Source organism: Salvelinus namaycush, chromosome 33 (genome assembly GCF_016432855.1).
Source record: "Salvelinus namaycush isolate Seneca chromosome 33, SaNama_1.0, whole genome shotgun sequence".
Taxonomy (NCBI): domain Eukaryota; kingdom Metazoa; phylum Chordata; class Actinopteri; order Salmoniformes; family Salmonidae; genus Salvelinus; species Salvelinus namaycush.
Window position 1 is genome coordinate 14,736,586 of NC_052339.1, and position 20,809 is coordinate 14,757,394.

The 20,809-nt window shown below is 41.4% G+C and overlaps 1 protein-coding gene across 1 annotated transcript in view; it reads right to left on the reverse strand.

Annotated features, from left to right (window-relative positions):
* Positions 1–855: 855 nt before the first annotated feature.
* Positions 856–20,809, reverse strand: part of LOC120027664 (cyclic nucleotide-gated cation channel beta-3-like) — a 37,564-nt gene continuing 17,610 nt past the window's right edge. The window contains exons 6-18 of the mRNA XM_038972658.1: positions 15,740–15,948; positions 15,292–15,342; positions 14,935–15,021; positions 14,596–14,660; positions 11,359–11,481; positions 10,908–11,049; positions 10,483–10,642; positions 10,201–10,298; positions 9,995–10,078; positions 3,115–3,233; positions 2,560–2,712; positions 2,242–2,392; positions 856–888 (exon numbers count right to left, since the gene is read on the reverse strand). Of these exons, the coding sequence (XP_038828586.1) occupies positions 856–888; positions 2,242–2,392; positions 2,560–2,712; positions 3,115–3,233; positions 9,995–10,078; positions 10,201–10,298; positions 10,483–10,642; positions 10,908–11,049; positions 11,359–11,481; positions 14,596–14,660; positions 14,935–15,021; positions 15,292–15,342; positions 15,740–15,948 (1,475 nt within the window). The remainder of the gene's footprint in view (positions 889–2,241; positions 2,393–2,559; positions 2,713–3,114; positions 3,234–9,994; positions 10,079–10,200; positions 10,299–10,482; positions 10,643–10,907; positions 11,050–11,358; positions 11,482–14,595; positions 14,661–14,934; positions 15,022–15,291; positions 15,343–15,739; positions 15,949–20,809) is intronic.

The following is a 20,809-nucleotide window of genomic DNA, read 5'->3' on the forward strand; positions in this document are numbered from 1 at the left end:
GTCAATGTCCTATATTATATACTGGGTGGTTCGAGCCCTGATTAGCTTAAAGCAGTGGTATATCAGAACGAATACCATGGGTATGACAAAAAAAGTACTTTTACTGATCTAACTAGTTTCGTAACCAGTTGCGTCGTGTATAAGAGCAGCCTGTAGCCATATACCACACCCTCTCTGGCCTTACTGCTTAAGTATACTCATGTGTGCCTTGTGCCATTAAAGCTGTTTTCCCCCCCAAAGGAATTGAGCATATTTCTAATATTGTATGATGATCACAAGTAAACGTTGTTTATCTACCACAATGTGTGTCTCATCCTTCTTAGGGGAAAAAAAAAAGTTTGCTTCAACTTGTTTTTTTAATGTTACATTGATTCCATAGAATTTTAAGGCTGCGTTTACACAGGCAGCTCAATTCTTAATTTCATTAATTGGTCTTTTGACCAATCAGATCAAAAAAATATCTGATGTGATTGGGAAAAAATATCATAATTGGGCTCGTTAACTGAAATGAAAAAGATGGCAAGACACTGCAGTTGTAGTAAACATTTTAATAGTTTTATGAAAAGTACTATTTACAGTGTACAAAGTTTAACATGCTGGTATTCTCCATCATATTGGCTAACAGCTCCGAGATCAGAACTCACTCACTCACTAATCAAAGCATAATAAATTGTCAACAACGCACGCAAAATTTGGTTCTGGGTTCAATCAACAAACAAAAACATTTCTAAATGTTTTGCTATGGTGTGCACTAATGAATACACTCCAGCACAGTAGAGGAATATAAACGAAGATGGCGGATCCAAGTAAAGGATCAGATGTCTCACCCTCTACTCTTTTTTTTTTTTTTTTTTTTTACTTCCCCTGCTGCTCCTTCGCTTGTGCAGCCTGGAAAGAAAGAAGAAAATTTATTATTTCTACTGTATTTCTACTGTAGGTAGCCTTTATCCTTATAAATCAAATACTGTATGAGATTTAAGGGTTGATCACCTAAGCCAGATAGCATCTACAGTGCTGTGAAAAAGTATTTGTTCCCTTTCTGATTTTCTCTTTTTTTTATACTGGATGTTATCAGATCTTCAACCAAAACCTAATATTAAAGGAAACCGGAGTTTACAAATAAGAAAATGGATACCTATTTCCTAACAAAGTTAGGCATCACCCAATTCCCCTGTGTGAAAAAGTAATTGCCCCCTTGCGCTCAATATCTGGTTGTGCCACCGTTAGCTGTAATGACTGCAACCAAACGCTTCCTGTAGTTGTTGATCAGTTTCTCACGTCGCTGTGGAGGAATTTTGGCCCACTCTCCCATGCAGAACTTCTATAACTCAGCGACATTTGTAGGTTTTCAAGCACGAACCGCTTGTTTCAAGTCCTCAACATCTCAATTGGGATTAGGTCTGGACTTTGACTAGGCCATTCCAAAACTTCAAATTTGTTGGTTTTTAGCCATTTTCATGTAGACTTGATTGTGTGTTTTGGATCATTGTCTTGCTGCATGACCCAGCTGCGCTTCAGCTCACAGACGGATTGGTCCCATTATGCCTGGCGAAAACCAAACACTGCATTCCACAGTAAGAACCTTTTATACCAACGGTCAGGCATGGTGGTATTGTGTGATAGTTTGGGGATGCTTCGTTGCCTCAGGACCTGGACGACTTGCCTAATAGAAGGAACCATGAATTCTGCTCTGTATCAGATAATTCTACAGGAGAATGTCAGGCCATCAGTATGAGCTGAAAATAATCAAGTCTCATGAAAATAGTTAAAAAGCAACAAATTTGAAGTTTTGGAATGGCCTAGTCGAAGTCCAGACCTAATCCCAATTTAGATGTTGTGGCAGGACATTATGCTTGAAAACCCACATGTCGCTGAATTAAAGCAATTCTACATGGAAGAGTGTGTCAGAATTCCTCCACAACAACGTGAGAGACTGATCAACAACTGTGTTATTTGTTCACTCAGGTTCCCTTTATCTAATATTAGGTTTTAGTTGAAGGTCTGATAACATTCAATATCAAAAATATGCAAAAGAAAATTAGAAAGGGGCTAATACTTTTTCACCGCACTGTATCCCGGTAACAGTGCTCAACTCAATATTGAACACAGTCTGGTTGACAACATGGACATGCTGCAATGTCAAGAGCTATATCTTGTCAGTGGGTGCTATGCCATGTGTAATGCGGGTGCTCTGTCGTAGTGCGTAATAATAATGTAAAGGGAGCTGTAGCTGAACTGTACCTTGAGTTTCTCCAAGAAGCCTCCTTTGCCAAAGCCTCCGAAGATGCGTGCCAATTTAGGAGTGGGGGGTTTGGGTCCGAACAGCGCCATTCCTTTCGTCTTGTCAACCTCACCCTTAGCACCAGCTGGACCCTTCGCCTTCATCAGTTTCCTTTCAGAGCAGACTCGCAACAGTCAATCTCAGAGACACACAACGATCACAATCTTGCAGAGCGGTTGATTAAAAACACACACAACTTGATTTAATTCTGGCAAGTCTAACTTTGCTCATTCTTAGTATAGGTCTCATACATTAGCTAGCTCACACAAAGAGCATACCTTCCTTTCTTGGCCAGCACTCTCTGGGAATTTGGGTAGTGGACCAAGATGTCAACCAGGTCTTTCTTATCCAGGACAAAAAGGTTGACGAAGCCATGAGCTTTTACGTTAGCTGTCCTTCTGTTCCCGCCATCTTTGGCAGACTGTAGCAGACTGAGGAAGAGCACCGATTCAGAACGCTGAAGATCCTCGACCAACACTCACACTTAGAAATTCATCTGTAATAGTAACCCACTGGGCACAGACAACAGTTCAACATCTGCTTTTGATTTATATTTGTTTGTATTGTCAACTAATGTGAATTTGCCGAATAAGAAAAAATGTCATTGGATTTAGGATAAGTTGGGTGGGAAAAAATGAATTCACTTACATTGACTTTTTTCAAATATAATCAGTTTTCCACGTTGATTCAAGGTCAATCACATAGATTCTTTGGGTTGAAATGACGTGGAAACAACTTTGATTCAACCAGTCTTTGCCTAGTGGGAAGCTCTTCTGCTGGAGGTTAATATTATTACATTGGAATATTGTAGTGCAATGATATAATGATAATACCTGATTTCTCCAAACACACAGCCGGCCTTTAGCGTCACAAACACAATGGAGTTATCTGGTCCACCAACCACCTGCACCTCTCCACCCTTTATGATGTACATCTCTTTACCAATGTCACCCTATAGAAGACAACGATCAAACAGAACACAGATTGGAAAATGTAAACTCTGCAAAAAAAATAAATGTCCTCTCACTGTCAACTGCATTTATTTTCAGCAAACTTGTGTAAATATTTGTATGAACATAACAAGATTCACAACTGAGACATAAGCTGAACAAGTTCCACAGACATGTGCCTAACAGAAATGGAATAATGTGTCCCTGAACATAAGTGGGGGTCAAAATCCAAAGTAACAGTCAGTATCTGGTGTGGCCACCAGCTGCATTAAGTACTGCAGTGCATCTCCTCATGGACTGCACCAGATTTGCCAGTTCTTGCTGTGAGATGTTACCCCACTCTTCCACCAAGGCACCTGCAAGTATAGACTATGACGGACCCTCCACCTCCAAATCGATCCCGCTCCAGAGTACAGGCCTCGGTGTAACGCTCATTCCTTCAACGATAAACGCAAATCCGACCATCACCCCTGGTGAGACAAAACCGCAACTCGTCAGTGAAGAGCACTTTTTGCCAGTCCTGTCTGGTCCAGCGACGGTGGGTTTGTGCCCATAGGCGACGTTGTTGCCGGTGATGTCTGGTGAGGACCTGCCTTACAACAGGCCTACAAGCTCTCAGTCCAGCCTCTCTCAGCCTATTATGGACAGTCTGAGCACTGATGGAGGGATTGTGCGTTCCTTGTGTAACTCGGGTTGTTCTTGCCACCCTGTACCTGTCCCGCAGGTGTGATGTCCGGATGTACCGACCCTGTGCAGGTGTTGTTACACGTTGTCTGCCACTGCGAGGACGATCAGCTGTCTGTCCTGTCTCGCTGTCTTAGGTGTCTCAGTACGGACATTGCAATTTATTGCCCTGGCCACATCTGCAATCCTCATGCCTCCTTGCAGCATGCCTAAGGCACGTTCACACAGATGAGCAGGGACCCTGGGCATCTTTCTTTTAGTGTTTTTCAGAGTCAGTAGAAAGGCCTCTAATGTTCTTAGTTTTCATAACTGTAACCTTAATTGCTTACCGTCTGTAAGCTGTTAGTGTCTTAACGACGGTTCCACAGGTGCATGTTCATTAATTGTTTATGGTTCATTGAACAAGCATGGGAAACAGTGTTAAAACTCTTTACAATGAAGATCTGTGAAGTTATTTGGATTTTTATGAATTATTTGTGAAAGACAGGGTCCTGAAAAAGGGATGTTTCTTTTTTTGCTGAGTTTAGTTTAAAACCACAGGGTGACGTTGTGGATGCTCTGAAATTACATATTGACTTTTATCCTCATTGCAAGGAAGAAGCCCCTCCCTCATGGAAGGAAGCCATCATAACTGTCATACCAAAAGAGGGTAAAGACAAAGAACATATCAGTAATTATAGGCCAATCTCGATTTTGAATTATGACTATAAGCTATACACCTCGGTTATTACCAAGAGACTTGAAACCTTTGTCGGATCAAATTGAGTTGGACCAAACTGGGTTTATTAGAGGCCGTCAAACCCAAGACAACTACATATCATAAATCAGATTAAGGAAAAGCACTATTGGTCCATTTAGATGCAGAAAAGGCATTTAACATTAATTTTACTCATGTCTAGTTTTAGAGAGATTTGGCTTTAAAAAGGACGCAATCCAATATTTAAAAAAAACATTTGTCATTAAAGTGAATGGCCATCTGACAAAATAACTTTACAGCGTGGCACATGTCAGGGATGTTGCACCTCACCTGAGTTATTGCCTTGTAGATTGAGCAGAGCGATAAAGCAAAATTATGATTTACAAGGTATTAGCATCAGAGGAAAAGAGCATAAAATTGACTGACCCTAACACTTGCTTCCCAAAACTAATGAACATTCTGGAAGAATATGCCATCAGAACAGCCTCAATTCGTAAGGGCATGGACACGGTGTCGGAAGCATTCCACAGGGATGCTGGCCCATATTGACTCCAAGTCACAAGCAAGTCACAAGGTCTGAGTCTAAAATCGAGTCCCAAGTAGAATGGGTCTAGACTCAAGTCAAGTCCAAGTCATGCATTCTAAGAGCAAGCCTCAAAAAAAAAATCGATACATGCAACGACTTGTTCAACTACACATTTTTGTCAATTTATTGAGTCTACCAGACAACCCTTTTCATTACTTTGTCTATAACACATTTTAATGATGTAAATTGTAAAATAGGGACCCCAGGACCATACATTTACCCAATTGGCAATAACAACCAATAAACTGGTTCTGCAATGTAAAAGGCCATTTCTACATACATTGGTATATTAGTCTTAATCAGACTAAATGATTATTATCAGGCCTTGACTTGGGCTGAAATAGGTGCAGGTACTGTTTATATTTAGGTGCAGGAGCTCCACAATAATTTTGAGCTAATATTCTATAAGAGGAACAGGAGCTCAAGCAGTAGAACATTTGAGGTGGCCGTACTCAGCTCTGATGAGGGACTGCCCAAGTCAAGCACTGATTATTCATGATATTCCAACACCATGCATATATGAAACAATCATTTTATCTTATTCAACGACTCCAACGTGTGGAGTGCAGGCCACGTAGCCTATTACACGCTCTTATTACGCACAACCAGAATGACAGAGGACACAGAACTCTGACATAACCCGGGAAATATGAACAAAGAAAACCAAACATTGAATTTAATAGAACTTCTACCTTGTGAGTCTTGTGAACATTCATGTGCAGAATAAACATTGTGCCCACTGAGGGTAAGAAATGGTTGACTATATAAAAATGTATCGTAGGCCTATCAAACAGAAATGTCTGTGTTGCAATAAACTGTACGGGGATGGAATGATGAAACACCAGCAGTTATTGTAGTATGAGATGGAATATAGATTTACCACATGGGGCCGGCCTATGCATTTAAATGTGTGAAAGCGAGAGCAAGCATTTCAACAAGAGAAAAAAAAGCACTCTCCACTGGCGGTAGTTTGGAGAGCGCAATGGCAAGCTGGACACAATAGTACGTCATCGCCACAGTAATACACTATATATACAAAAGTATGTGGACACCCATTCAAATTAGTGGATTGAGCTTTTTCAGCCACACCCGTTGCATAAAATCGAGCACAAAGCCATGCAGTCTCCATAGACAAACATTGGCAGTTGAATAGCCTTACTGAAGAGCTCAGTGACTTTCAATGTGGCACAGTCATAGGATGCCACCTTTCCAACAAGTCAGTTTGTCAAATTTCTGCCGTGCTAGAGCTGCCCCGGGCAACTGTAAGTGCTGTTATTGTGAAGTGGAAAGTCTAGGAGCAACAATGGCTCAGCCTTAAAGTGGTAGGCCACACAAGCTCATAGAACGGGACTGCAGAGTATTGAAGCGCATAGCGAGTAAAAATCGTCTTTCCTCGGTTGCAACATTCACTACCCAGTTGTAAACTGCCTCTGCAAGCAACGTCAGCACATGAACTGTTTGTCAGGAGCGTCATGAAATGGGTTTCCATGGCCGAGTAGCCGTACACAAGCATAAGATCAGCATGCGCAATGCCAAGCATAGGCTGGAGTGGTGTAAAGCTTGCCACCATTGGACTCTGGAGCAGTGGAAACGTGATCTCTGGAGTGATGAATCACACTTCACCATCTGGCAGTCCGACTGACTAATCTGTGTTTGGCAGATGCCAGGAGAACGAATGCATAGTGCCAACAGTAAAGTTTGGTGGAGGAGGAATAATGGTCTGGGGCTGTTTTTCATGGTTCGGGCATGGGGGAAATCTTAACACTACAGCATACAATGACATTCTAGACAATTCTGTGCTTCCAACTTTGTGGCAACAGTTTGGGTAAGGCCCTTTATAGTTTCAGCATGACAATGCCCCTGTGCTCAAAGCGAGGTCCATACAGAAATGGATTGTCGAGGTCGGTGTGGAAGAACATGACTAGCCTGCACAGAGCCTTGATCTCAACCCCATCGAACACCTTTGGGATGAATTGGAACGCTGACTGCCTAATCGCCCAACATCTGTGCCTGACCTTACAAATGCTCTTGTGGCTGAATGGAAGCAAGTCCCCGCAGCAATGTTCCAACATCTAGTGGAAAGCCTTCTCAGAAGAGTGGAGGCAGTTATAGCAGCCAAGGGGGGACCAACTCCATATTAATTCCTATGATTTTGGAATGAGATGTTTGACGAGCAGGTGTCCACATACTTTTGGTCATGTTGTGTAATTAATTTTAAACAAATTCCAAATGCAAGCTTCATAAGTAAATGATCTATTTCAAACAATTGTTACATACCACAATACCAGTATGCCTATGCTAGTAATTGTTGCCCATTTGCTGATGAGCTTGCAAAGTAAACAGCTAATATTCTCGATCACCAAACCATTTAAGGATCTATCTATCCTCTCTTCCTATAATTTGACGTTGACGTGGCACCTGATCCGATAGCTGTACAGCAAGTCAACAATCTCTTGTTCGCTAGCTCACCACCCTTCCTGTTTTGATTGACAGTTTGCTGGAACAATCAGTGCCGAGTGTACGTTTCACTGGCCAATCTGTTGCAAGGGCGATGCTGCTGCGGCTACTCTCTCTGGCTGCGTGTAGAGTAATCCACGTAGACTCTGTGCCACAAAATGAGTGTCAAAACCTGACCAGTTCAAATCATCAATCTCAAGTCAAAGTTGAGTCTTGAGACGTCAAGTCTCAAGTTATTTTATATCAAGTCGAGTCTCAAGTCATCAAATTTGTGACTCGATTCCAAGTCATGTGACTCGAGTCCACAACTCTGACTCCAATGCTTCCCACGGTTGTGTCAAGTTGGCTGGATGTCCTTTGGTGGTGGACTATTGTTGATACACACTGGGAACTGTTGAGTGTGAAAAACCCTGCAGCGTTGCAGTTCTTGACACAAATGGGTTTGCCTGGCACAACCACCATACCCTGTTCAAAGGAATTAAAATATTTTGTCTTGCCCATTCACCCTCTGAATGGCACACATACACAATGTCTCAATTGTCTCAAGGCTTAGAAATCCTTCCTCCCCTTCATCTACACTTATTGAAATGGATTGAACAAGTGACAATAAGGGATCATAGCTTTCACCTGGTCAATCTATGTAATGAAAAGAGCAGGTGTTCATAATGTTTTGTACACTCAGTGTATATAACAAATTATAAACCAATTATCCTAAATATTCATAAAAATATACAGTAGAAAGATGGTCCCTTCATTTAGATTTCAGCTCTATAATAGAGACAGTTAAATTCATATTTTCCCCAGATTGCTTTACCTATTCCAGTCTCTATCAGTTGCGGTCCCCCTGAAACAATTAATATCACGGTTCATTTGGAGGTAACCAAGGATTAGATATTAGACTCTTCAGCTCCCTAAAGACGAATGGCACTACCTAATCTTAGGGAATATTACTTAGCTGCACAATTTAGGCCAATAGTGTGTTGGTGTGACTCACAACACAGTGCTATATGGAAAGATATTGAGGCTGCCGTTCAAGGTCGCCCAATCCAGTCTGTAGCTGGGGATAAAGACACATTTGGGACATTAACAGGAATGTTGAAATGGTTTGCGTTTTGATTCAAAATTTAAACCAGCTATTTATGATTTAAAAAATAAGGAATGGCCTGAGAGAGGCATTACAACATGTAATGTAACATTGTAGAAGATGGAGAACTCTTAGGTTTTCAGAATTTAAAAGGAGAAATATGGCATGGAAAACCAAGATTTCTTCAGATACTTACAGTTAAGGGACTATTTTGAAAAAGAGAGAAATGTATTCTTCAATACCAAACCAAATATGATTAACCATGTGATTTGAAATGCATATAGTAAAAGTAAAATTGGGAAAAGGAACTGAATATAGACATCTCAGAGGAAGACTGGGACAATATATGCAGTACTCAACGTACTTCTACAAACTCAAGAACATGGAGAGAGTTTTGTTGGAAAAATATTAGCAGTTTTTTTGTCACTCCTAGAATCAAAAGTCAACAGCTAGGTATACAACAGCCATGCTGGTGGCTGTGGGACCACGTGGATGCCAACCACACCCATTGTTTTGGGGAATGTCAGAAGATGTCATTGTTTTGGGATTATGTATGTTCGGTGTTAAAAGATGTCCTAGTATATGAAGTCCCTAGAACTGTAATGTACCTTGGTAATGTTCCAGAGAATGTGATGGGCAGTGACAGATACCTGATAAAAGTTATCCTTGCTGCAAGTAGAAAAGCCATTACCAGGAACTGGTATAAAGTAGAAGCCCAAAATGTTAAGAATGGCAAAGTATAATCCAAGAAATCTTTAATATGGAAAGCTTGACATATGCTTTAAGACTCCAAAAACCTGTATTTGAAAGTAACTGGGACAAATGGATATTCACAAACCAGGAAGACCTGATTAACTAATATCTTGTTAACAAAACAACTCTGTATACTTACTTTATATATTATTCAGTATGTATTGGATGGCATCATCTGTTTGCTTTTATTTATTCTTCAGTTTCATTGTTTCTGTTGCTTTTTGCTGTATTGTTTTGAAAAAGACTAAAATCCAAGTCAGTGGAGGCTGCTGAGTGGAGAACGGCTCATAATAATGGTTGGAACGGAGCGAATGGAATGGCATCGAGCACCTGGAAACCATGTGTTTGATGTATTTCATACCATTCCACCTATTCCGCTCCAGCCATTACCATGAGCCCATCCTCCCCAATTAACATGCCACCAACCTCCTGTGATCCAAGTGTATATAAAGAAAATACATATTGACTATATTATGCAACAGTGACAACACCATACACTCACCTTCTTCACCACAAAGTCCCCAGGTAGATATATAATAGACTTGAGCCTCAGCAACATGTCTACCAACATCTGCTTATCACAGCCCTTGGGAATAAAGACATCGAGAAAACAGTCAGATAACATTTAGCCAACATTCAGAGGGTGATGCAGGTGGGCTGTTAGTTGCCTGTTGGCATAATGACAAGTTCATTTCGACCTATATTTACCTGAAAAAGAGCAATTTTATCGAAGGTGGCAAAGTTTACATCCACACCAATGGCTGTTCTCATTACAAGAGGCATCTGCTCCAGCAGTATAGACTCGTCTGGAGAGAGAGGAGGGAGAGATGTAATAGGAAGAAAAAAAAATTCAAGACATTACTACAGAGCAAATGTACACCATGTTAGTTGACGATTTGCCATAAAATGACATTTTAACATTATTTACAGCACAATTATGACAGCATGGAGTCAAGATTAATTTATTCCCCACTATTATTTATTGCTTACCCAGCATTCCCTGCGCGTCCCAGGTGTAGTTGTACCAGGTGCGTACTCTGTTCTGCACCAAGTCGGGGATGGTGAAAGTGTTCATGTATTCCACACAGCCGTCCATGGAGGCCCGGAAATATGTCTGGCCCTGCGTGGCAGCCCCGATGACATCTCTCATCTGTACCAGAAGAAACAAATAAAATACTTTCAATCCAGGACCACACAACAAACCAGTGTTGGGGTCAATTCCATTTCAATCTAGTCAATTCCAGAATTACATTTTAGTCCATTACCTCATTTGAAAGAAATTAGAAATTAGATTTGCAATGTCAGTTGACTTCCTGAATTGAAATGGAATTTACCACAATCATAATTGTTACAAGAGGATGGCTGCCTCTTGCCTGGAGTGCATTCTGCATGTCTTTAGAATAGTGATACTGTACCTGTCCAATCAAACTGGAGAACACAAAGACACCAGTAAAGAAGTTGGTCATCTGGAAACAGATCTCAAACACAGTGCCAGGCTCAGGAAGACCCCCGATGTTGATCAGACTACGAACAGCGAAGTAATAACAACGCAGGTACCTGTAGGAAGGAAGACGGTTACTCACACCCCTAATCCACAGTGAAGGCAATGGAGACACTGGTTTAGGGAAAACTACAAATTGAGAAACTGTTAAACTGTAACAGAAGTCTCGGAGACAAGAGACTATATTGGAAGTATAGAACATTTTACTCCTCATGATGCAAAATTCTGTTAATTTCCTCAAAATTCCCAGGTTTTACCAGAAGTCCCAGTTGGAATAAGCAGGACAGCTGGAGTCCTCCTACCAGGATTTCTGGAAAACCTGGCAATTCTGAAACCCTATATACTCTACACAATAATATACGTACGCGGTTCCCTCTCCATCGTAGACCCATTTGGAGGTGCCGATGCCAAGGTACACTGACGCCACGTAGTAGAAACAGGCATTGAGATGGAGCATGTACAGCAAGTAGCCAGTAGTGCGACCAACTCTGAATAAACGGCAGGGAAGAAGAAGTCTTAGATAATGGTTTTCTGTTGCGGCTCTGCTAAAGCTACAGTATTCTAGCATCCTCCATTCATCCTGTATCATCTTCATAATGTATTACCATCATTCATCACACATCTAACTAGACTATGCCACATAGCAGACACTTCCATTTTATAGATTTGAAAAAAGTCACATCCGAAATTATTCGCACCCTTGATAAAGATGTCAAGGAGGAGGAATATCCGTACCAAACTTTAAATTGTATTTCCAGAAGTTAGCATTTTACCCCATCCTGAATTGGTTTAGAAATGATTATTCCGCCCCCTGGTGTCTCCTATTGCCCTGGAACAGGTGGTCTTCACTGATATATCCCTGAAGAATGTAAACTACACTTTGGTCCTATTACTGCTCACACAATTTCCATTTGGAGCCACATTTTAAAGCAATGTAACTGGAAATCAAAATGACATGCCCATACTCCAATATTTCCCAATAATGGCTTGCAATCTGGAGGGCGGTCTTTTGCATTCCCCCCCATTGTTCCAAATGTGGAATCCGTACCCTTACGAATATCATGGACAGTAATGGTTTGAGAACATTCCAAGATTTGAAAGATACATACACATTACTGGGTAACTCCTTTTTATATAGGCCTGCCACTTGAGAGCCAGGCTCACCCACTGGGGAACCAGGCCCAGCCAATCAGAATTAGTTTTTCCCCACAAAAGGGCTTTATTACAGACAGAAATACTACTCAGTTTCATTAGCTGTCCGGGTAGCTGGTCTCAGATGATCCCGCAGGTGAAGCTGCCGGATGTGGAAGTCCTGGGCTGGCATGGTTACAAGTGGTCTGCGGTTGTGAGGCCGGTTTGACGTACTGCCAAAATCTCTAAAACAACGTTGGAGGAGGCTTATGGAAATTAATATTAAATTCTCCGGCAACAGCTCTGGTGGACACTCCTGCAGTCATCAGGCCAATTGCACCCTCCCTCCTAAATTTTAGACATCTGTGGCATTGTGTTTTAGAAAACTGCACATTTTAGTGTCCTTTTACTGTCCCCAGCAGAAGGTGCACCTGTGTAATCATCATGCTGTTTAGTCAGCTTCTTGATATGCCACACCTGTCAGGTGGATGGATGATCTTGGCAAAGGAGAAATGCTCACTAACAGTGATGTAAACAAATGTGTACACAACATTTTTGAGAAATATGCTTTTTGTGTGTATGGAATATTTCTGGGATATTTTATTTCAACTCATGAAACATAGGCTCAACACTTTACATGGCGCGCTAATATTTTTGATCAGTATATATTTACAAGTTAGGTCAGCTATATTGGCCTATGGAGTCCCTTGGGAAACGCAACTACGAGGAACATCCAATGATGGGATTTATAAATAAATTATCTGTGCTCCTGAAAGGACCGATCTCTATAATATATAAGCAACTTTTGGAAAGCTCATATTCTGAGCTAGCCATGCAAAAAGTATGGTCCACAGATCTAATTGATTCTGAACCACCCTTTAACTGGAACAGAATATGGAAAAATATGACTTTGGCATCCTGTAATCCGAACCAACAATTTATACATTTTAAGTTTGTTCACAGACTGTATTTAAAACCAACTAAACATTTTATGATGAAATTGACCGCAACTCCTTACTGTTCACTGTGTCCCCTAAATCAGGTAGGCGGGGTGGGAAGCATGGGGACAGTGGGTTATGGGTTATCTTTGTATGCATTTATTTCATTATTTTTGTACCTGCAACCTCTCTGAAAAATAAAATGACAAAACTGAGTCAAAAGTTGGTCACAAACAAACAAAAAAGGATTGGCACCCCTAACGATTCTTCCAAATAAAATCAAACAAAATGTAATCTGCATTAACATTCCATTTTTTTTATTTTATTAATCTCAATTTAAGGAACTGTATTGTGGACTTTCATGGTTACCTGTTTCACTGGAGTATAAAAACGAGTTAATGTGTATGTAAAACCAATTTGTCATCACCATTGGCAAAGAACTCACAAATGAAAAGAGACAACTAGTTGTTGACTTCCAATAATCAGGCAAATGGGTACAAAAAAAACACTGAAAACGAAATATACCACTTGCACTATTAGGGCAACAATTAAGAAGTTTAATACTACTGGAACAATGGTAAACTTGACCCAGGTGTACCTTCTCCCCACTCACAGTGAGACAAATGGTTCCAAGAGGCAAAGAAAGTTCAAGGAAAGGAGTTGGAGAATTACAGAACTACAGAACGCATCTTGGGTCCGAATCTACAATCTACCTCCATACCAATAGGGGTTGCCATGAAAAAGCCTTTACTGAGAGCAACCAACAAATGTAAACGCCTGAAGTTTGTTAAACACCATTGGCACTTAGATTGGAACCGAGTGCTGTGGTCAGACAATGCATACCAGTGGTGGGTTTGGCCTCAATAGAAGGATGCATATGCAGAAAATAACCTCATACTTACTGTAAACATGGTGGTGGATCATTTATGTTATGGGGCTGCTTTGCTTCTACTGGTCCTGGGGCCCTTGTTAAGGTCAACAGCATCATGAACTCTACCAAGTACAAGGACATTTTAGCCAAAAAAACATGGTTGTCTCTGCCAGGAGGCTGAAATTTTGGTCACAAGTGGATCTTCCAGCAAGACAATGACCACAACCACACATCAAAATATACAAAATGGTTAATTGACCACAAAATCAACATTTTGCAAAGTCCATCTCAGTCTCCGGACTTGAACCCTAAACCTGTGGTTTGAATTGAAGAGGGAGTATCTATAAGCGTACACCGAAGGATACAAAGCATCTGTAAAGATGCTGTATTGAGGAATGATCTAAAATCCCTCCCAATGTGTTCTTCAATATCATAAAACATTATAGAAAAAGGTTAAGTGCCGTTATTCTTGCAAAGTTTCAATAATTTTGACACCTATCTTTTATTTTCCCCCGAGCAATTGTATTATGATAAAATAATATATATTTTCCTTTTTTTTGCATACAATATACCTCAGTATATTCATAAAATATTTTATACAGTATTCTTTATCAAGGGTGCCAGTAATTTTGGATGTGACTGTGTCTGTTTGATGGGAATACCTCCAGATGTAAGCCTTGGCCATGATACTCTCAAGCCGATCGCTGAACTCGAAAAACATGTCTATCTGTGAAACGAAAGCCAGAAAAACATTGGTACTGTACATGTCATGAGAGAACAAAAGGAAACAAATTGCATCTATCATCAGATATCCATCATTATTTTTTAAAACTGAGAGTCAGCATACGTCAAAGCTTCATAGATGTGCATGCATGTTGTTCCCCAAACACTATCTAATGTCCTAATGTCACCCTCTAGTCTAATGTAATCTATAGCAATTTAATAGAAGATGAAGAATGAAACATATCATGTTTGGTGATAAAGATAACTGCAGTGTCTACCCTCAGTAGACGGTTGAGTCTGTATAAAGCAGAGAATCCAAACGGGATACCGAGCAGTTCGAATGGGATGATGCTGATCATATCCAACTGCCCCAACAGAAATAAAATACAATGTTAGGTGGAAATAATATACTCAACTTGAAACAAGTACAACATATCTACAGTACAGTATATGGTCTTGATATTTCTACATCAATATGTGTGATATGTTACTTGAATTATGCCTCGAAGTGGAATGAACAATGTTGCACTGTGTGTATCTCTGTATAGTATAATATAGGCAGAGTGAATACCATCAACAAGGTTTATGGGTGTACACAAGGTGAAAGTGTGAGAAATGATGACATAAGAGCTCACATTAAACCTCGAAATCTCTCGATAATGTAGCTTCGTCACAGTCCGGTCTTTCTGAAATATAACATGAAGTCTTATTAACCTGCATGTTTCTCTACATTATGGTGGAATTGTTGCCTAATAATATAATATATGTTAGAAGTACATACAAAGCATATGCATGCGCACTTGCACATACACAAACTTGCATGTACGAACACACACAAACACACCAGCGGATGCTGCTGATTGGAGAATGGCTCATGATAATGGCTGGAATGGAATACATTGAATGGTATAAAAAAAACATGGTTCTCATGAGTTTGATACCATTCCATTCACTCCATTCCATCGTACTGCATTCCAGACATTATTATGAGCCGTTCTCTCCTCAGCGGCCTCCACTCTAACACACACACACACGCAGTATCAAGACCTTCATCTCTCTCTAGTGATATTTAGAATGACTTACAATAATGTCTCCTCCTTTCACAAACTGCAGTCGGGGTTGCCAGAGGACGATATCTATGACGTTGACACTGTCAGCAAGAATGTCAGCAAATATCCAGAAAGGAACGGACACTGGAGTGTGGATGGGGAAGACCAAACGAACCGGTGTAAACCAAGCGTTGTAGTTGAATGCCAAACTTACAAGTGTTATCCAAGCAATATACTTGCGATCTAGAGAAAGAGAGAGGGAGAAAGACAGATACAGAGAAAGAAAATGAATGAACAAATGTTAAAGAAGCCGAAACTACTGTGTAGTCCATACCTCCTCCTGTAGTGTAGTGTGTAGCTGTAGCATAGTGTGCAGCTGTAGTGTACTACTGTAGTGTTGTGTGTAAGTGTAGTGTGTTGCTGTAGTGTAGTGTGTAGCTGTAGTGTATTGTGTAACTGTAGTGAGTAACTAGCGTGTAACTGTAGTGTGTAACTGTAGTGTGTAGTGTGTAGCTGTAGTGTGTAACTGTAGTGTGTAACTGTAGTGTGTAGTGTGTAGCTGTAGTGTAGTGTGTAACTGTAGTCTGCAGCTGTAGTGTAGTGTGTAGCTGTAGTGTAGTGTGTCGCTGTAGTGTAGTGTGTAACTGTAGTGTAGTGTGTAGCTGTAGTGTATTGTGCAGCTTTAGTGTGTAGCTGCAGGGCACAGCTGTAGTGGTGTGTAGTGTGTAGCTGTAGTGTGTAATAGTAGAGTGTAACTGTAGTGTAGTGTGTAACATTAGTGTAGTGTAAGTGTAGTGTGTAGCTATAGTGTGGAAGTGTAGTGTGTAACTTTAGTGTAGCATGTAGGTGTAGTGTGTAGCTGTAGTGTGTAGCTGTAGTGCAGTGTGTAGCTGTAGTGTGTAACTTTAGTGTGTAGCTGTAGTGTAGTATGTAGCTGTAGTGTAGTGTGCAACTGTTGTGTAGTGTGGAGCTGTAGTGTACAGCTGTAGTGTGTAGCTGTAGTGCAGTGTGTAGCTGTAGTGCAGTGCGCAACTGTAGTGTGTAGCTGTAGTGTAGTGTGTAACAGAGTGTAACTGTAGTGAAGTGTGTAACTGTAGTGTGTAACTGTAGTATAGTGTGTAGCTGTAGTGTAGTGTTTAACTGTAGTGTGTAACTTTAGCTGTAGTGTGTAGCTGTAGTGTAGTGTGTAACTGTAGTGTATAGCTGTAGTGTGTAACTGTAGTGCAGTGTGTAACTGTTGTGCAGTGTGTAGCTGTAGTGAAGTGTGTAGCTGTAGTGAAGTGTAGCTGACATGTAGTGTGTGGCTGTAGTGTAGCTGTAGTGTAGTGAATAGCTGTAGTGTAGTGTGCAGCTGTAGAGTTGTGTGGTATGTAGCTGTAGTGTGTAGCTATAGTGTAGTGTGCAGCTGTAGTGTAGTGTGTAGCTGTAGTGTAGTGTGTAGCTGTAGTGTAGTGTGTAGCTGTAGTGTGCAGCTGTAGTGTAGTGTGTAGCTGTAGTGTAGTGTGTAGCTGTAGTGTAGTGTGTAACTGTAGTGTAGTGTGCAGCTGTAGTGTAGTGTGCAGCTGTAGAGCTGTGTGGTATGTAGCTGTCGTGTGTAGCTGTAGTGTAGTGTGCAGCTGTAGTGTAGTGTGGTATGTAGCTGTAGTGTGTAGCTGTAGTGTAGTGTGTAGCTGTAGTGTAGTGTGTAGCTGTAGTGTAGTGTGTAGCTGTAGTGTAGTGTGCAGCTGTAGTGTAGTGTGCAGCTGTAGAGCTGTGTGGTATGTAGCTGTCGTGTGTAGCTGTAGTGTAGTGTGCAGCTGTAGTGTAGTGTGGTATGTAGCTGTAGTGTGTAGCTGTAGTGTAGTGTGCAGCTGTAGTGTAGTGTGGTATGTAGCTGTAGTGTGTAGCTGTAGTGTAGTGTGTAGCTGTAGTGTAGTGTGTAGCTGTAGTGTAGTATGTAGCTGTAGTGTAGTGTGTAGCTGTAGTGTAGTGTGTAGCTGTAGTGTAGTGTGTAGCTGTAGTGTAGTGTGGTATGTAGCTGTAGTGTGTAGCTGTAGTGTAGTGTGCAGCTGTAGTGTAGTGTGGTATGTAGCTGTAGTGTGTAGCTGTAGTGTAGTGTGCAGCTGTAGTGTAGTGTGGTATGTAGCTGTCGTGTGTAGCTGTAGTGTAGTGTGCAGCTGTAGTGTAGTGTGTAGCTGTAGTGTAGTGTGCAGCTGTAGTGTAGTGTGTAGCTGTAGTGTAGTGTGCAGCTGTAGTGTAGTGTGTAGCTGTAGTGTAGTGTGCAGCTGTAGAGCTGTGTGGTATGTAGCTGTAGTGTGTAGCTGTAGTGTAGTGTGCAGCTGTAGTGTAGTGTAGTGTGCAGCTGTAGTGTAGTGTGGTATGTAGCTGTCGTGTGTAGCTGTAGTGTAGTGTGCAGCTGTAGTGTAGTGTGTAGCTGTAGTGTAGTGTGCAGCTGTAGTGTAATGTGCAGCTGTAGTGTAGTGTGGTATGTAGCTGTAGTGTGTAGCTGTAGTGTGTAGCTGTAGTGTAGTGTGCAGCTGTAGTGTAGTGTAGTGTGCAGCTGTAGTGTAGTGTGGTATGTAGCTGTCGTGTGTAGCTGTAGTGTAGTGTGCAGCTGTAGAGCTGTGTGGTATGTAGCTGTAGTGTGTAGCTGTAGTGTAGTGTGCAGCTGTAGTGTAGTGTGGTATGTAGCTGTCGTGTGTAGCTGTAGTGTAGTGTGCAGCTGTAGCTGTCGTGTGTAGCTGTAGTGTAGTGTGCAGCTGTAGTGTAGCGTGCAGCTGTAGAGCTGTGTGGTATGTAGCTGTAGTGTGTAGCTGTAGTGTAGTGTGCAGCTGTAGTGTAGCGTGCAGCTGTAGAGCTGTGTGGTATGTAGCTGTAGTGTGTAGCTGTAGTGTAGTGTGCAGCTGTAGTGTAGTGTGTAGCTGTAGTGTAGTGTGCAGCTGTAGTGTAGTGTGTAGCTGTAGTGTAGTGTGCAGCTGTAGAGTTGTGTGGTATGTAGCTGTAGTGTGTAGCTGTAGTGTAGTGTGCAGCTGTAGTGTAGTGTGTAGCTGTAGTGTAGTGTGCAGCTGTAGTGTAGTGTGTAGCTGTAGTGTAGTGTGCAGCTTTAGAGTTGTGTGGTATGTAGCTGTAGTGTGTAGCTATAGTGTAGTGTGCAGCTGTAGAGTTGTGTGGTATGTAGCTGTAGTGTGTAGCTGTAGTGTAGTGTGCAGCTGTAGTGTAGTGTGTAGCTGTAGTGTAGTGTGCAGCTTTAGAGTTGTGTGGTATGTAGCTGTAGTGTGATATAATTGAATCGTATTATTATATGTAATAGAAAGCGATGGTTTAGAAGAAGTCTACATAACAAACCCATAAAGTAAAATGTAACATACACTTTTGTTTTCTTCTAATGCCTCTTAAGGGGAAAGTAATCTAAACGTAACTGAATGTAATCAGATTACATTACTGAGTTTGGGCAATCCAAAAGCTACATTACTGATTACAATTTTCGACAGGTAACCAGTAACTGTAACGGATTACATATAGTAAGTAGCCTACCCAGCCCTGAGTCTAGTGTGCAGCTGTAGTGTAGTGTGTAACTGTAGTGTAGTGTGTAACTGTAGTGTGTAACTTTAGCTGTAGTGTGTAACTGTAGTGTGTAACTTTAGTGTAGTGTGTAACTGTAGTGTGTAGCTGTTGTGTGTAACCGTAGTGTAACTGTAGTGTGTAACTGTAGTGCAGTGTGTAGCTGTAGTGTGTAACTTTAGCTGTAGTGTGTAGCTGTAGTGTGTAGCTGTTGTGTAGTGAGTAATTGTAGTGTGTAGCTGTTGCGTAGTGTGTAACTGTAGTGTGTAGCTGTAGCATAGTGTGTAACTGTAGTGTGTAACTGTAGTGTGTAGCTGTAGTGTGCAGCTGTAGTGTGCAGCTGTAGTGTAGTGTGTAGCTGTAGTGTAGTGTGTAAATGTAGTGTAGTGTGCAGCTGTAGTGAAGTGTGTAGCTGTAGTGAAGTGTAGCTGAGATGTAGTGTGTGGCTGTAGTGTAGTGTGTAGCTGTAGTGTAGTGTGTAACTGTAGTGTAGGGTGCAGCTGTAGTGAAGTGTGTGGCTTTAGTGTAGTGTGCAGCTGTAGTGTAGTGCGCAGCTGTATTGTAGTGTGTAGCTGTAGTGAAGTGTAGCTGAGATGTAGTGTGTGGCTGTAGTGTAGTGTGTAGTTGTAGTGTGTAACTTTAGCTGTAGTGTGTAGTTATAGTTTAGTGTGTAGCTGTAGTGTGTAACTTTAGCTTTAGTGTGTAACTGTAGTGTGTAACTTTAGTGTAGTGTGTAACTGTATGTTGTTACGTTACAGCCTTGTTCTAAAATTGATTAAATTAATTGTTTTCCTCATCAATCTACACACAATACCCCATAATGACAAAGCGAAAACAGGTTTTTCGAAATGTTTGCAAATATATAGAATAAAATAAACTGAAACCCTTTGCTATGAGACCCTTTGCCACTGATCATCCTTGAGATGTTCCTACAACTTGATTGGAGTCCACCTGTGGTAAATTCATTTGATTGGACATGATTTGGAAAGGCACACACCTGTCTATATAAGGTCCCACAGTTGACAGTGCATGTCAGAGCAAAAATCAAGCCATGAGGTTGAAGGAATTGTCCGTAGAGCTGCGGGACAGGATTGTGTCGAGGCACAGATCTGGGGAAGGGTACCAAAACATTTCTGCAGCATTGAAGGTCCCTAAGAACACAGTGCCCTCTCTCATTCTTAAAGGGAAGAAGTTTGGAACCACCGAGACTCTTCCTAGAGCTGGCTCCCGGCCAAACTGAGCAATCGGTGAAGAAGGGCCTTTGTCAGGGAGGTGACCAAGAACCCGATGGTCACTCTGACAGAGCTTGGGAGAACGTTTCAGAAAGACAACCATCTCTGCAGCACTCCACCAATCAGGCCTTTATGGTAGGGTTGCCAGACGGAAGCCACTCCTCAGTAAAAGGCACATGAGCGTCCGCTTGGAGTTTGCCAAAAGGCACCTAAAGGACTCTCAGACTATGAGAAACAAGATTAAACTCTTTGGCCTGAATGCCAAGCATCACGTCTGGAGGAAACCAGGCACCATCCCTACAGTGAAGCATGGTGGTGGCAGCATCATGCTG